This window comes from Leptinotarsa decemlineata, unplaced genomic scaffold (assembly GCF_025532065.1).
Source record: "Leptinotarsa decemlineata unplaced genomic scaffold, Ldec_3_MD MMD2_tig00000591_RagTag_RagTag, whole genome shotgun sequence".
In the NCBI taxonomy this organism is placed as follows: domain Eukaryota; kingdom Metazoa; phylum Arthropoda; class Insecta; order Coleoptera; family Chrysomelidae; genus Leptinotarsa; species Leptinotarsa decemlineata.
In genome coordinates this window covers 601,038-618,432 of record NW_027412552.1, presented here as the reverse complement: position 1 = coordinate 618,432, position 17,395 = coordinate 601,038, and the positions used below count along the sequence as shown (strand labels likewise).

At 32.6% G+C, this 17,395-nt stretch overlaps 1 protein-coding gene across 3 annotated transcripts; it reads right to left on the bottom strand.

The window, feature by feature from the left end:
• Nucleotides 1-531: 531 nt before the first annotated feature.
• Nucleotides 532-16,364, bottom strand: LOC111514128 (sorting nexin-8). 3 transcript variants are annotated; one of them, XM_023170361.2, is made up of 9 exons: nucleotides 16,346-16,364; nucleotides 16,088-16,204; nucleotides 9,818-10,081; nucleotides 8,499-8,763; nucleotides 8,120-8,357; nucleotides 5,269-5,513; nucleotides 3,171-3,381; nucleotides 2,928-3,116; nucleotides 532-1,341 (listed from the first exon to the last, which is right to left on the bottom strand). In XM_023170361.2, exons 2-9 carry the CDS (start codon nucleotides 16,107-16,109, stop codon nucleotides 1,261-1,263), a joined length of 1,515 nt encoding a protein of 504 aa, XP_023026129.2. In that variant the 5' UTR covers nucleotides 16,110-16,204; nucleotides 16,346-16,364; the 3' UTR covers nucleotides 532-1,260. The 3 variants fall into 3 exon arrangements, with proteins under 3 accessions (XP_023026129.2, XP_023026128.2, XP_023026127.2); XM_023170360.2 differs by lacking the exon at nucleotides 16,346-16,364 and having other exon boundaries at nucleotides 16,088-16,333; XM_023170359.2 differs by lacking the exons at nucleotides 16,088-16,204; nucleotides 16,346-16,364 and adding an exon at nucleotides 13,429-13,581.
• Nucleotides 16,365-17,395: the final 1,031 nt, after the last annotated feature.

Below are 17,395 nucleotides of genomic sequence, written 5' to 3'. Positions count from 1 at the left end.
CGCTGTCTGGCTTGAATCATAAATGCGTTGTGTTTGGATTCTGGTTTTCGACCAGTTGCCTTGCAGTGAAAGTTGCAGTGCATGACGGAGGTCGATGTCAAAGTTTGGCTTTGCACCTGACCGCCTTGGGGAGCCCCGTTTATCTTTGATATTCGAGGATTGAGTTGTTCAGTGTCGTTCCCACAGATGGCGTTTTCTTGAGGGGAAATATCGTCATCAATTACTCAAGCTCGTTCTTCAAGAAAAGCTGAGTCAAGCAATGCAATTGTAGTTCGAGACCAATTACGAGTCGCTGTCTGACGTTAAATCATAAATGCCTTGTTTTGGGGCTCTAGTTAACAACCTGTACGTTTTTCTTTTTCACTGGTGACCCGTTCAACGTGACCAATGTTCTATTTAGTCGAATAAAAAAATAAATCTGCATGTGAGATTGCAAAATTTAAGATTACTCGTGAAATAAAATTTCGTTATTAATTTTGATTTATTTAATAAATTATAAAATTTGATAAGTGGACAAGGTACTTGATCAACAACATAATAAAAATTTTATTATAATAATGAAATGCACAATAAGTATGAGTATAGTCATATAAATGAAACAACATATATAAATAAGACGAATAAAACCACGTTCACTGGGAAAAATGGAAGATAAAAGTGATGTGACTGTGTTCCCCTCTTCTAATAAAATTATCTCAAATTTTATAGTCTCATTTAATATTGTAAAAACAATTCTGCCAAAAGATCAACGGTGAATTAATAAAGTTTCGGCAGATTTTTTAAAACGAAATCTATCACAGGATCGAGATGACTTGATTTAAGAGTACGGTTGTCAGAAGTAACTATTTCACTGCGATAACATGAATTCAACAATCAAAACAAAAATAAATATGTATCTACTACATCTGTCAATTTCCTAACTTTCTAAAAACTGAAACATCAACATAATAATATATATTAACAAACATGGATCCTAAAAGTTCACAAAAACATTATTCCAAGAGATTCAAGATATTTTTCATTCAAATTCATTTTCATAGGATAATGAAATTTTTCGTCTTTTTCTTAAGTAGCTCGTTATTTTTGAAATATACTACTACAAAATGAAACAACTGAAAAAAATCATGCAGATTACTTTTCATCAATAAAAAATTTAAAGACTACAGGTTCGTAGACAACCATTTGGAAAACTGATAACCAGTAAAGACAAAATTTATTACTTTTAAGTAATCACCACATTTTCAGGAAATTACAAGTTGTTCACGACATCCCGTTACCCTGTATATCCTTGCGAAAATATTGCTGAGTAGAAACTTGTACTTGAGTCCAAGCATCATGGAGCTGAAAAAAAAAACATTTGATTTTATGACGTGTGTCATAATTTGCCATTATGATAGATTTGAAGACAAACTACCACTGCCAAGGATTTCGTTGTTACCCGTCAGTTGACAACAAAACCTCATGGTGTTTTTATATGGCTTCGCTTGCGTAAGTTGTATGGATTTGTTACCTGTTTTTCCACCTGAGGGTTGTTGATGGCTTTTGGCCAAAGACAACCACAAATTGATAATGAACCATCGCAGGTAGGAGAACCGCCAGAAGCCATTAACAACCTTCAGGTAGAAAATCAGGTAGGAGAACCGCCAAAAGTCATCAACAACCCTCAGGTGGAAAAAGAGGTAACAAATCCATACAACTTACGCAAGCGAAGCCAGATAAAAACACCACAAGAAGAACCTAACATCAGTTACACCTCTCGAAGCGAAGCAGTAACTCGTCGTGATAATGCCATCTGAGATGATGGCGAAACGTCGACTATCGAATAGTACACAACGGATGAACACCCGGAAAAACAACATCATATATATATATATATATATATATATATATATATATATATATATATATATATATATATATATATATATATATATATATATCCCTCTGACAATAAAGCTTACTTATTATTATTATAACAACTTGGAGAACTTTCACCAATTCTCATTTATTAATTATTTAATTTAACACGATTTTATTAGCTTCACCCGTATGTATGTATATGTTTATTTGTAACTCTCCTTTTCATTTCATATTTATTCCCGTATTAATGTTCTTGATCTATATTTGACAGAATTTTCGACATTATTGCTTGATCTATTCGCGGGCAGATAGCGCTGTATGCTTTGATTTTTCTAGCAATTTTGGTGGCCTCTATTATTTTATAAATATATTTTTGACGAGAATTCGGTGTGATTATTTGTGTTTTCATTGTATTTTAGAGTTTTCGACTCGGAAATCAACTACCTTAAATTTCGAAGTTTTTCATGATTACCCATGGTGGAAAAATTCAGTTGAGAACTTTTTCATGGAGTGATCAATTGCTATGATTGTAAGAATAAGTAACTGAAAAACTACCACTGAAAAATAATATGCCGACGCCTAGATCGAGGCGAGAATTCCTTCTCTGTGCTGTTCCAATTGGTATTGGAAATACTATATTTGCAGGTACAAAAAATATGTATAAATGTGTGGTATATATTCCCTAAAATAAATGTTCAAAATGGTCTCCATTTTCCTGAATACACATTCAACAGAATACACGTCCTTGTTCATGAAATCTCAGAAGCGAAAGTCAATAGGTTTATGATCTGGACTTCTGGCTGGCCAAGAAATAGTACACATTGGACTACATATCTTATACAAGAAAATAAAATATTTTGAAACATTCATCTCTCCCTCCTACACCGTAGGTTCTGGTAAATGCCTGCCGGAAAACAACTACTTCCCTGGCTAATACCACGCTGGTGCTTTATGATGTTTTGTAATGTATGATGAGACTATTTTGTCACTTGTAGATTTGATTACGTTAATAAATATTATTATATTATTATTAATATCGGGACATGAACTGAACATTGAAGACTCACCTCGGAATGGGACAGTATTTTGAGTTTTAGAAAGCTTTGCATGATATCAGACAGTGTTCCCAAATATGCGTACACCAGCTGCGTTTCTTGGTGCACACAATATAAACTGAAATCCGCCCTGAGCTCCATGTTGGTAATAACGTTCTCCTGAGTGAACATCTTCGATTCCAAGTGTTCCACGCTTTCGGCCTGAAACGATAGAAAAAAAAATACTGGAGAAATTCGTGATTACGAGGAGCTTACGTCAGTTCCTCTGATGACACCCTGTATTTTCTTCTTCTTCAGAGCCAGCAATTTGGACAGAGCGCTTGCGTGATCATTATGCAGGCCCTTTTCTAATCTTTCGCACAAGTCTTTGTGGGCTATTAGGATATCTAGAAGTAGGCCTATCTTTTCGCATATCTCATTTTGTTCCAAGAAAGCGTGGTGGCTCAGTTTGCTGGACAATTGTGTCCTGTGGACCAATAAAAATGATAGTTAGCACATGTTGCTGCCTGAACGTAATTTTATAATAGATTTTCTTTTATAGTTCGGAAGTAATGAAGATATTATTATTACTATGTTATTATAATTTTCATCAATTTCAATTCAAAAAATCAAGATGGTGTAGAATTTTGCATTAGATATCTTCCCGAAGGCTTTTGGTGCACTGTAACAGGGTTCAACCTCAAGATACTTTTACTGTTCTAAAAATAAGGTGATAGTTCAAATTTCGCGATTGATGAGATAAAAACTGATTCGATGAGAGAGCTCAAGGACATACCAAAAAGTGCATATCAGAACTGATTCGATTACTGGAAAAAAAATCAATTGAGATTGGTTAGAGTTTATTTTTTGTTATGTTGTTAGTCCTAATTCCCATTCCTCTGAATCTCAAATGCCAAGCCTCCAAACCTTGAACCCCAAAATTCCATAATTTCTAACCCAACAGTAATATAGCTTCAAGAGTTCTATGCCATTCCTAATGGAAAAACACGTGCAAATTTGAACAGGTCCATTTTGGACTTTTTTTGACCTCCAATCGGAACCTTGTGGAACCAACTGAAGGTAGGTGTGACGTAGTCTTTCCCACTTCCGTCCCAGAATCCCTATAGTCCATCTACTGATTTGAATTTTCCGCTGTACGTGCGGTAGCTTCTAGACGACGGTAAAATTGGGGAAGTGGGAACGACTACGTCACACCTACCTTGAGTTGGGTGTTCCACAAGGTTCCGATTGGAGGTCCAAAAAGGTCCAGAATGGACCTGCTCAAATTTGCACGTGTTTTTCCATAAGGAATGTCACAGAACTCTTGCAAGCTATATTACTCCCAACAATACCCAAACACCAAAATCATTCAATCCCAAATACGATCGATTATTCAAATTCATGTGTTTGAAGTTTTGGAATATTAGCTTGGAGAGTTCATCAACGATGGTAGTTGCATCAAAATTTTATGTGTATATGACTTGATGTTTTGAGGTTAAGAGATTTATGATTTCAAAAGTTCTTGGGTTTGATGAGTTGCAGGTTTGTATTTGGGGTAAAGGGTTCTTGATTTTGAAAGTTAATGATTATGAGACACTGGACAGTATATATCCAAAAAATATCTACAGATTGAGATTTAAAAGTATGAAATAATAGGTTGGGAATTTAGTAATATGTGATTTCAGAGTTGAGCTTTAGTGTTATGAGATTGTAGGTGTGGGATTTTGAGGTTATGGAGCTCGGCATTCCAATTTTTTCTGTTATGAGGTTTGGAGTTGATTGGGATTTATTCAAGTCATAGGAATACAGGGTTTCATGTTATAGGGTGCGAAATTGGGGCTCTTGTGAATGTAGATCTTTGTTGATTGGTTTTGTGACATGGAGTATGATATTAGAGAGCTTGGGTTTCATGTGATGAGGTTTAAAGTTTTGGTTCCTAGGAGTATCGGAATATAGGGTTTCATGTAAGGGTTAGGCAATAAACTTTTGATTCTGTGAAGAAAAATATTACTCAGAATAAATTTTGAAAAGAAAAAGTTAGTTGTGATTTCAGATGTCAAAACGATCAACTTGTGAAATACTTTCTCTTATGTCTAAAGACAGAAGTCGGATAGCACACCAAAAGCCTTTGAGATCTTTGGTTCTCAAAGATATCGACTTGTGTACCTACTCATAAAAACTTCAGTATATTTTGTTATCAATTCAAGCCAAAAAAAAATAAAGCATTTCTGAAATAGGTACCGATGGGAATAAAAATTATTTTTCACTTTCAATTATTGAGTGAGTGTATTAATTCTCATTTATTTCATCTTCAAGACCTAGATTCGAATATTTTGAGCATTGAATTATCCTTCAACGTAGCTTCATGATTTACCTGGACATGATGCTGAATCCCCTCTGCATCTGTCTCCAGTCCTCCAGATGGCTTTGAGTCTGTTCAATATCGATAGTACTAAGATTGTTGATTTGGGTCAGTAGCTCTTCTAAATCTCTCCCAGCAGATGTCAACCTTTCCACGTTTTCGTCAGTCAGGTGTTTTATTTTACCGACTATATTAACTAGATTTCGTAAATTTTGAGAACTCACCGCTAATTGACTATAATCAGGGGGTAACAATTCCTAAAAACAAGAATGCTCGTTTCAAAATAAACTTCAATTTCAACATATATCAACCGATCTTATTACATTTTTCGTGAATTCATAGATGAGTGACATTCAATACAGCAAATTGAAAGTTTGGTAAAATTTCGGATAGGCTGCATCCCGAGATTTCGAAAAAAAATTTGACTGGTGTCCGACCGAAACTGGTTTTTAGGACCGAAACTTCCTTACAAGGATTATGTTTTGAGGGAAGATTATGAAAACATTATTGCACCTTAAAAATACTTAAAATAGGTAAGGTGTTTTTGGTGTTCCGTGGTGGCCGTGGTAGTGGACGGACGTGCTGATAACGTCCGTCCACAAAGAAGATACGCGGATGCCATGTGCTATCGTGGGGCTCCGTTTTGTGTTATGTTGTATTAAAATTGAAATGTGGAGTGTCTAAAAAAGTGATGAATAAGTGGCCCCTTTTATTCACGCCTCCGTGGTGATTTTGATAATTTTCTTGTAAACACAAGATCTATTAAGTGAAACCACAAATGTGCGGCTGGCTCCTGCTGGTGGCTCCGTGCATTTGTATTTATTTCTTCTGATAACCAAGTGTTGCCTATCCTTACACTTGGCTGTACCATACTGATGATGGGTCAAAAGCCCGAAATACGTGTCTATGGTTTGCCACTTCTTTGAGTGCTATGTCCGATTAAAAAACTCCTTTATCTATATCAAGACACTCGATAACCTTCGTATATATATATATATATATATTTCACGGATGGCCATCATCTCAGATGGCGAAACGTCGACTATCGAATAGTACACAACGGATGAACACCCGGAAAAACAACACATCATATATATATATATATATATATATATATATATATATATATATATATATATATATATATATACAAATATGAAAGTTATTGAGTGTCTTGATATAGAAACAGAAGTTAATATCGGCCAAAAGCCCGAAACACGTGTCTATGCCGATATTAACTTCTGTTTCTATATATATATATATATATATAGATATTTGCATTTAGTCATACACAGACGTCTTCCTTGTTACTGTATGTAAATGTTTATGGTAATGCTTTCATACTGTTCAACAAGTGAAATAAGTCAAAAGCATTTGACTGTGTAAACCATAAAATTCTACTGCGTAAACTAAACCAGTATGGTTTCAGAAAACAGAGTTATGATTGGATAGAATCGTACCTTAAACAGATAACTCAGATTGTGAGAACACATAGGCTCTCAGATGGAGGTTCCGTCGAGTGTGGGGTTCCTCAGGGCTCAGTGCTGGGACCAATTTTGTTCTTACTGTATTTTAATGACTTAGTAAATATTACAACCGACGGTTCTTTCACAATCTTTGCTGATGACACTACCATTCTATGGTACGATAAAGATGCTGATAACTTGTACTCAAAAATAGTTTTAGGGATTACAAAGATCAAAGAGTGGTGCGATGCTAATTTACTCTCCTTCAATATTAAAAAAACTAACTGCGTATCATTCCACTGTGCTTTGCCGGATATCCCTCTGGGTGATGGTGCAATAAGAAATAATGCATGTAATAAGTTTCTAGGGGTGCACATGGATGGGGAACTAAACTTCCAGCATCATGTTAGACAGCTAGGTTCAAGGATCTCCTTGGGTGGTTATGCACTACGCATCGTTGTAAATGAACTAGGTACAGCGACAGCAATGCAGGTTTATCGTGCCTTGATCGAATCGCACATTCGATATGGAATCGCTTTCTGGGGAGTCTGTAATCAAGTACATATTAACTCAATCTTTGTTCTTCAAAAACGTGCAATTCGCTATCTTTGTAAAGTGGCTCCCAGGGTATCTTGTAAAGAACTATTCAAAACTCGTAAGTTGTTAACTCTGCCCACATTGTTCATTCTCGAAACTGCCTGTCTAGTATATAAAAACAAAACACTTTACAAGTTCGCTGATGGAATCACCCGCCAGAGAAATGACATAAAACTTCCAATCCCAAAAACAAATTTAATAAAAAACTCATGCATATATAACGCTGCCAAAATATTCAATCATCTGCCAACAGAAATAAAACATTCTGAAACATATGCTGTGTTCAGCATATGTTTCACAGTGTTCACTAACGTCTAACATCAGCTCAGTATGTTATATGTTATATGTGTTATTTAATTTACTTATCTTAATACTAGTTATAACCAATTGAAAATTAAATTAATTGATAGTCCTATATTTTATTGACAATATCATGTGAACCATGATATATCAAGTTTTATGAATGTCTACACTTTGTCGATAAGATTATTGTATCTTCAGACAATAAAGTATATTTATTATTATTATTGAGGAGATAACCGAATAGCTGAGAGAGCTCAAGGACATACCAAAAAGTGCATATCAGACCTTTTTTCTACCGGATTTTCAATCTACACGTCAAAATACAAAGATACACCCGAAAGTTTTTTTCAAAATATGTAATGAAATATAATACATATACATACACATATTGTGTTCACGTGGTAGGTTGGAGAAATATTAAAAAGTGACGTATAAAGCAGAAAAACAGTAACAGTAAAGAAATAGGTAAATACTAATCAGCAATCTGATAAACCTACCTTTGCAGTAGCAGCGACATCTGACGTCATAAACTCGTCCGGTACCCTGCCGAATATGTCCCTGATTCGGTACTGACAATCGGGACCTTGGTCGGTCAGAAAAAACTGTACCATCGAATCTAAGGATATCACAGGATGCCTACTCACCAAAGTTAGCCACCTGTGGAGAGCCCTTCGCCTAGATTCTAAAAAATGTGCATCAGAAACAATTTTTTTGGGTGGTAGTGACGGTACTAGCCTACAAAACAACATGCGAGATTTAAAGAAACAAAAAACAAAAAGAGAAGAACATTCATTATCGATGTTAACATTGAGAAAAATGTCAGGCAAACATTCATGTTAAAGCATTCCACCGAAAATGTACTGAAAAATTACCAACCTATATGGAAAACGATTCAGCAACAATTCTTTCAAAGCCACGAAGTCATTATATCTTCTGGTAACTTTGCTGTCGAATCTCCTTGAGGTAACAATGTATTCAGAGTATTTTAAAAATAATCCTTTTTTCTCAGGTACAAGATGGATGTTTATATTATCCATTTGGGTGATGGTTGAGTAGGAAAATCCTACTGGTTTGTTTTTCGCTAGGAGTTGCGCTTTGAGATGCTTTATTGGGGCCATGTCGATTTCCGGAGTAGGATACTCTATAAAAATAACATAGAATAATAGCCTATAAACTATGTGGTCTTTAATTTAACAATAATAATAATAATAATATTTATTTATCCTTTGAGACGTTAACAACGTATTGGACATGTCAATACAACACGTTAAAATAGTATAAAGAAAATAAACATACATTAAGATAAAATATCTCAGTAGTTTTAAAGTATAAAAATGTATAAAATATAAAGAAAAAAAAACAAGATTAGTAAAAATTGGATGTATAATAAAATAATAAAATATGGATGAAAGTCTGTACCGCAATCAGCTAAAAAGGAATTCACTGACACTGTAATAAGCCTTAGACAGGAGCAAATTTTTAACTTCTCTTTTAAATGACATCAAACTCAAGGTTTTAAAGTGATCAGGTAGGTGATTGAATAATTTTATTGCCATATATTTGGGTGACTGTTCAAATTTAGAGGATCTGTGTCTAGGAATACTTAACAATTTTCCATTTCTGGTTGAGTAACTGTGGTAAGAAGAATTTGTGTTATATTTTGTTAAATTGTCGTGGATGTATAGTAAGTATTTAAATATGTAAATACAAGGGAATGGCATGATTTGATATGATATGAAGTGCTGTTTGCATGATTCTCTCCATGGGATATCAAATAATTTTCTGATAATTTTTTTTTTGGGAAATAAAAACCCTATCTTTGTTGGTGGCATATCCCCAAAGAACCACAGCTTAAATGGCTGTAGACCAAGCTATAATATACGTCCAGCAAGGCATGCAAGGGCATTAAATGTTTTATTCTGGAGAGAGCATAGTACGCTTGGTTAACTTTTTTACAAGTGACTAAACAGTTATCTGCATGTTCGAATACAATTTTTTTAAAGCTTTTTTGAATCCAAGCAATGTTTGTGAAATCTACAGGAAGTTTATTGTATTGCTAGATTCCTCTATAGATGGGCGTATCCTGATTTTCCTTCGTTCAATAGCTTTATATTCGTGAGAATAACATTTAAGAAACGAAAAGTGGCATAGTCTCAACATGTTCCAGTACGAACACACTGGAATATTGAAATTACCTTTTTGGAAACAGTTGCTTAGGAGTTTGTCCGATAATTGTTTTCCCTGCTGTCCCCATGCTATCAGCGCTAGCGTTTTGTAAAAATTCGTTCTGGTTATCGGTTCCTCTGATGTGTCCTTCAAGTTGCATATACTTAATATATTTTGTGTCTGCGAAGTCGATAATTTACACTGCGAAAGAAGACAGTGGAACACTTCCGGATGGATACTTCCATTGCTAGAGCAGATATCGTAAGCTTGCCCGTAGAATTGGGGAACAGCAGCTGTAACAAGAATACATTTTCAGATATAGTTTATAAAAATTGTATTGTGTTGCTCTATCAATAATATAATTTTCTTGGACAGTGTAGTATATTTATCTACCATTCAAATTCGGAAGATAACATTTACTTAGTTCCGTGGAAACATGCATTTATTGGCATATCGATAAAAGAGTTACTTATTTTCAAATTGATTACTTCCTTCCTTTCTTTGGAAGATTCCCAGATTTTTTTTTGTATCAAGATGCAGTAGTAGAAAGCCAAAAACTTTCTTTCCCAAAAATTAATCACTCCTAAAAATATAACCCCTTCAATTCAGAAAAAAATAATTATAAAAATACAGTTTTTTAGTTAAGCCCTGTTTTAAAACCTGCGAGTCCATGAAAATGTTTTCAGGCGTATTGCGTACACTATTTTTACGGCAACCGTGTAGAATAACAATCCAATGAGACACATTTCTTCGTAGAATTGAATTTCGAACATTTTAATTTTAATTTGAATTGAATATTAATATTTGTATGAAAATTCGAGCAATTGCTAATATTCAAGGGATTCAATTTGTTTCAAATGCTTGGTATATTCAAATGTCTTTTGTTGAAATCCAAGCAAGAAGGTAAAGTTTCTGTTTCAGATTAATAGTTTTCATCTGATAATTTTTTGAATGGTCTTGGTAATTTCGATTTAGTTTATAAGTGCATTTTCTATATATCCTTCAGCGACATTGGTAGACTTCCAGCCACCGTGTCTTTTCAAATTTCTGATGTTTCCACCATTATCAGCAAATAACGTCGCTGAAATTTGATAAATGCAATGGATAGATAGATAGATAGATACAAATAGATACAATCCATCAACTGTACTTCCTTAATCTTGCATCTTACCATCACCAACACAAGTATGAACTGCCCCAAATAGACCATCCATACAATACTCGACTGAAAAACCAAACAACCAGAATACCAAAGGTTGGAACTACAAAAAACCAAAGATTCCTCTCTTATCTGTGTCCGATAATTTACAAAAAAATACCAAATGAAATGAAAACTATTTAAAAGAAGTTGAAGGCATGGATTTTAAACTAGCCCCACGAACTAATTCTCAAAAAGTACATTTAACTCGAACTGCCCTGAATATACTGCTTATATTTGTGAACATCAAAAGAGATTTATAGAAAATCAATATATATATATATATATATATATATATATATGTGTGTGTATATATATAAAGTTGAGAATCTTAGCGACTGGAGAAATGTACAGTAGAATGGAATAACGGGGTCTTTCAGTCAAAAAATCAAAAATCAAAAACTCTGCTTTACTTTGCCAAGCTTTCGCTTCTAGTGGGAAGCTTCTTCAGGGCAGTAAAAATGAGTAAAAAACAATTAATTGAACATATAAATCGACGAAAAAAGTTAAACATTAATGAAGTTTTTTTTTTCAGAAACAATAATAAAAATTGTAGCAATCAATAACTCTTTCTTTAGAGTCAAAAATTATAAAATCATCGTACCCATTGGCATTTATGTGAAGGTAAGGACATTTGTCAAACCCACAAAAAATCTTATACATGTTTAACTTTTTCATCAATTTACATGTTCAATAATTGTTTTTCACTCATTTTTACTGTAAGTATGAATTGTAATGTTATTCAATGGCAAAAAAGTTCACAACTCATTAAATTATAGACCCTGAAGAAGCTTCCCAATAGAAGCGAAAGCTTGGCAAAGTAGAGCAAAATTTCATTTTTAATTTTTTGACTGAGAGGCCCTGTTAATACATTTTATTGTATTGTATATGTATATTATATTATATATATATATATATATATATATATATATATATTATATTTATTATTATTTTTATTTTATGATTACATTTTATGGATCAGACTCATGTTTTAATAGCATACCCATGCACAGGGTTTCACCTTTTAGGGGTTTTCTATTTTATTTGCTACTATTGTTACTCAATCTGTTGTACATATGAATATTATGAGTAAATAAATTATTATTATTATTATTATTACACTTTATTAGTCTCTTCAGAGACATATCAAACAAGTTGCGAACATTAACAAAACCTTCAGTTCACATTTATAAGATAAAATACATAATAAACATATTGAAAGCAAATTACATAACAGTAAGATTATCCAGGGTCATTGATATAGGTAATCATCTATGGAATAAAATGCTCCTTGGATTAAGTAATTTTTCAACATCTGTTCAAAAATTTTTCAGCATATGAAGGCTATCTTTTGTGCTGTGATATGAGTACCTACGTATTGGAGATGGAAGTAATTATTTTTTCTAATATAATATTTGTGGTAAGTACTCGCTATTCTTATTCAGTTTTCCTTTCTCAGTTGTTATTCCAAACATTCATTATGGAATTGAATCAGATATCATTCACAGGATTCCTACACAATATAGTAAATGAAAGAGGTAAAATTTCACTTACATGGAACACTGTCATCTTCACTGGTAAACATTTCTTTGGAAGATTTTCATATTTATTTATTTGTATAAAGATGGAAAAGTAGAAAGCCAAAACCTTTTATTTCCCTTTTATTAATCATAAGATGATTGAACAGGGTGTTATACATAATTAAGCCTGAGTGTTGGCCGTCTATTCTTTTTTTTAATGGTTTTCAAATCCATCATCTATCCATCTTTATAAAAAAAAAGATTTCCTGTCATTGCAGTTATTTTCATCATTTTGAGGATTGTATGAAAAGTAAAAGAACCACATTCCAAGGAAATAATTTATGCTCAAAACAAGAGAAACTTCCAGTTACAAAACAGTTTAGGGGAACACAAACAAAGTCAACTTCAACCAACATTTTTTTTGTTAAAATGTCTCTAATTTGTCTCCATTCAAGGACCAAATGATTGATAGATTTACAAAGAAAAAATCAGTTTTATTATTTATGCTACCTGTTGGAGAACATACAGAGGTACTTTTTTCATGCCCCTGTAGAGTCAACTCTTTACTCTATACGTTTCTACTATCATTATTTATCTATTCATGTATAGTGATTAGAATAATTCAAAGAGTTATGAAACAAAACGAATGACATGATATTCATAAAACAAATTAAATATGTTGAAATTCTCGATTTGAGAACATTTTCATCAACAAAGTACTAGTGAATGTGATAACCTGGAGGTTATCAGACAGACCTATTATAGATATTTCCAGGTTTAGGTCATTGTTAATTTTTGTCAAAATCTATATCTCATATAATACAGGAAAATCACTTCATAGTATGTAATGAATGTTTAAAAAATATCAAAGTTAACCAGTCCTGAAAATTACAAATATTTTCAAATCATTTTCAAATCTCACCACGATAGAAATAACTAGACCTTTCTACCAAACGCATTTTGTATATTTCACTTCAATTTGCCTATTTCTCAGTCAAAGGTCAATCTAAACTAGTTTCCAGAATTGAAGTAAAAACACTTGAAAACACAAAAACCATCCGAAATTATCTCTTTTTGCAACAATGTCTTTCAACTTGGTATACATATTCCAAAAACACTTCCCATTTTTTTACTTTACAAAGTGAATATGAGTAAAATGCACTATAAACTGTATTCACTTGACATTTATATTGCATCAACGGAAAAATTACATAAATACTAATTGATAAATATTCAAGTACATCTTACTTTCTATACAAAATTAAAATGAAAGGAAATATAAGAAATTCGTGAAAATCATTGATGAAGAAAAGTTAAATTCTATCTAAATGTGACATCACCATTTTTTATATAATAATTTTGGAGTGATTGCAATTATTCCAATTTTACTTTTATTTATTTACTTACGGCATTGCCTATTTTTCACCAAATAAGTCACAAATTCACACATATGTGCTATAAAAATAATCTAGATATAACTATTAGCTAGATGTAAGGAAAAAGTATAAATAAGGCAAACATTAGCCAGTTATTAATAATTTTTTCGGTGTTTTGGAAGGATTCCAAAAAGAATTAAAAAGTTCTAAATCTACATTAATTGTGTGCAACTCTCAAAATTATACCTATAGTCTCATTCTGGCCATAGTTAGTATGATAAAAGGGTACTTTGAATTTTCTTTAGATTCACATTCAAAGTCGTAAGTTCAACAAGTCCCAGGGAATTATTGCTACCATTGATTTTTTTGTGAATTAGTGTAAGATCTGAATCTAATCTTCTATGAGTCAGAGTATTTAAGTTGAAAATGTCCGATATAGTTTCATACTTATATTCACCAATATGATATCCCAGTTTGTATGCAGAGTACCTTTAAAACAATTGAACAATATATTATTGTTGAGGAAGAGAGAGATAATTCCTCTGCACATCTAAGAGTGAAACCTGACATTTTTAGTTCTCTAGAGGTAACATTTGCAACATGGGGTTTGAATGACATTTTTGAGTCAAGAGTGATTCCTAAATCTTTGATTGTAGTTGTTATTTCCAGTTCTAGAAGTTTCATAGAATTTTTGTTTCGGAAAAAAGTTAATTTATAACATTTGTCTATATTCAATTGCAATAAGTTTATATCACACCAGCTTACAACGTTAGATAAACCATATTGCAATAATTCAGTATCAGATGAGCCATGAATAACTCAAAATATCTTCAGATCATCAGCAAACAGAAGAAATTCACTATAGAGAATAACATCATTCAAGTAATTTACAAATATGTTGAAAAAGTAATGGTCCTAAAGGAGATCCCTGCGGTATACCAGATGGAACTGCGAGTGAGGAAGATACTGAGTTACCATATTTTACCTATTCGACTCTGCAGGCAAGATAGCTTTCAATCTATTTAAGAATGTTTGTCTGAATACCCAAAGCGTTTAGTTTATGCAACAACAAATTGTGATTTACCCGGTTGATAGCCTTTAAAATATCTGTGTAAATAGAATCAAGCTGGTGTCTATTTTCGCAGGCATTCATTATGAAGTGTTGATAAATGAGCAGTTTTGTACTGGTAGTGGTACATATCTTACAGTTATACTGTTTGCGAGAAGCAATACAAAGAAAACGTCTAGTATTCTGGAAAAACAATGCATGGCTTTTACATCAGAATAATGCACCTGCTCCCTCGTCATTACTTGTTCGTGACTTTTTAGCCAAAAGCCAACACCTTAATCATGTCTCAGCCACCGTATTCACCAGAATTGCCTCCCTGCGACTTTTTTCTATTTCCAAGATTCACAAAACAAACTGTGAATGGGAAAAGGTCATTTCGGTTTGACTTTGAAAGTAGTTATTTTGGATTGATTTTTTCTTATATTTTATCTATGAGAGAATCCTTTGTGCAAGACCTATACATATTTGCAAATTGTTCAGCATTTTTCCATGCCAGCGGTGTCATAAGCAGAAATATGATGTGGCAATTAGTAATGTCTCAAAAAATTTTGAACTCTACTTATAACCATCATTACAAATACATGACTTTATAGTTTTTTTTTTGGATTTACAGTTTTTTGTAATCAGTAAATGAAAACAAAATATATTAAAAAGAAAGTAATCGAGTAATATAAATAATTGTAATTAGGCCAATAAGTAGGTTATTCTAAGAAAATCCAGAGTTTTATCATTCTATTCTCGAAGTACAAAAACAAAAAATTACGTAAAAAATTTCAAAGCAAACCATCATGTTTTTATATAATAATACACTATTTTTTTGGATAAAGAGTAAACTTCATTATTAGACTATATTTATCTCAATTCTCTCAGAAGAGGGTTTGAAAATATATCACTTCTCTTTCACTGTCCTAATCAAAAACTAATAGAAATACTTTTCAGGCAGAACAAATTTATTGATATAAAAATAATCTATGAACATAACCATTATATTATACTTGTGAAAAACCTCAAAACCAGTGAAGGTAAACAAGAAATTATGCAGAGATGTATTATAACTCAACAAACATGAAAATTTTAGGACCAACAACAAATCGTGGTGAAGAATTAAATTTAAATACAACAAATTGCCAACTTACCTGAACTAAAGTCTGTTGTCATCTTCTCGTAATTCCCACAGCATGTTAGCAATTCTCAAATCGAAGTGATTATCAATTTCTAAGTCATCATATTGTTGAATTTCCACGAACTCGCAGCTGAAAATAAATATTAATTCAATTGTGATATAACATTATACAAAGTGGGCGTTCGATATGATAACCGGATTTCAATCTCTCGAGGGGACAATCAAGTAGAAATGATAAATAAACAAATAAATACAAAACAAATTAAAATACCCCCACTTTACACATTTCTATTTTGCTTTGTTGGCAGATGGCATGTTTTTGTAGTATTTAGAGAGATATTTCAAATAAATGTTAGGAGGTTCATTTTTAAGTGTTGGCACACATTATATTATTGAAGACCAGCGTTGCCAGAATCAAATAAATTTCTTCAGATTTCATTATTTTCGTTGTAACTCAAAGAAATGATTTTGTTGTTCACGTCATAAAAAATCTAAAGAAAAATTGAAATCATCAAGGGCATTGACGATTTATAAAAGAGCATGCTTCCGAATACGGGCTACCTCCCAATCCATCATTATTTATTCTATAAGATTATAAGTATAACGTGTTTATATAAAAAAACAGGGGTCGGGGTGAATTGTTCGATGGTATTGTATCCCAAAAAGATATGAATCTTGCACAACAATATGCGATATGTATGTATGTGGTAATGAAAATGATAAAAAAGTTGAGTTTATGTTAATTATGTGGAACACCAAAAGACTATTATTAAATTGGAAAAGACACTAGAAAAATAATTTTTCGGGCTGGACAAAAATCTGTTGATTCTGAACTGGGTATTAACAAAATGTTGTTTAATTTAAGCACGAACGGGATACTTATTCATAATCATCAAAATACCTCAGATGCCTAACCTGGATTGTTTATCTATTGCAGGAAAACAAAAACAAGAAATGATAAAACAATACCAAAGTTTTATTTTGTGTCTGTATAGCATAAAATGTGTTACTTATTGCTCATTGTTTGTAACTTATCATATGCGTTTTCAACCTTGAAGTATATGATTGATGGTCTCAAATGTTATTTTGTAATCTTCCTTCATAATAAACCCATCATATGGGTGCCATCTAATCTAGTTTCGAAAAAAAGTTTGCTACTTTGGCTTAGTTGAACATTTTTGGATTTGAATAAATCTAAGGATGAGCTTTTCATCTGATTATCTGAAGAATTCAAAAAAATTCATTTGGCAACACTGTTGACCTCTTATTAGTCATCCGCATTTCTTTCACGTCATAAAATAGATGTTAATCACAATATTAA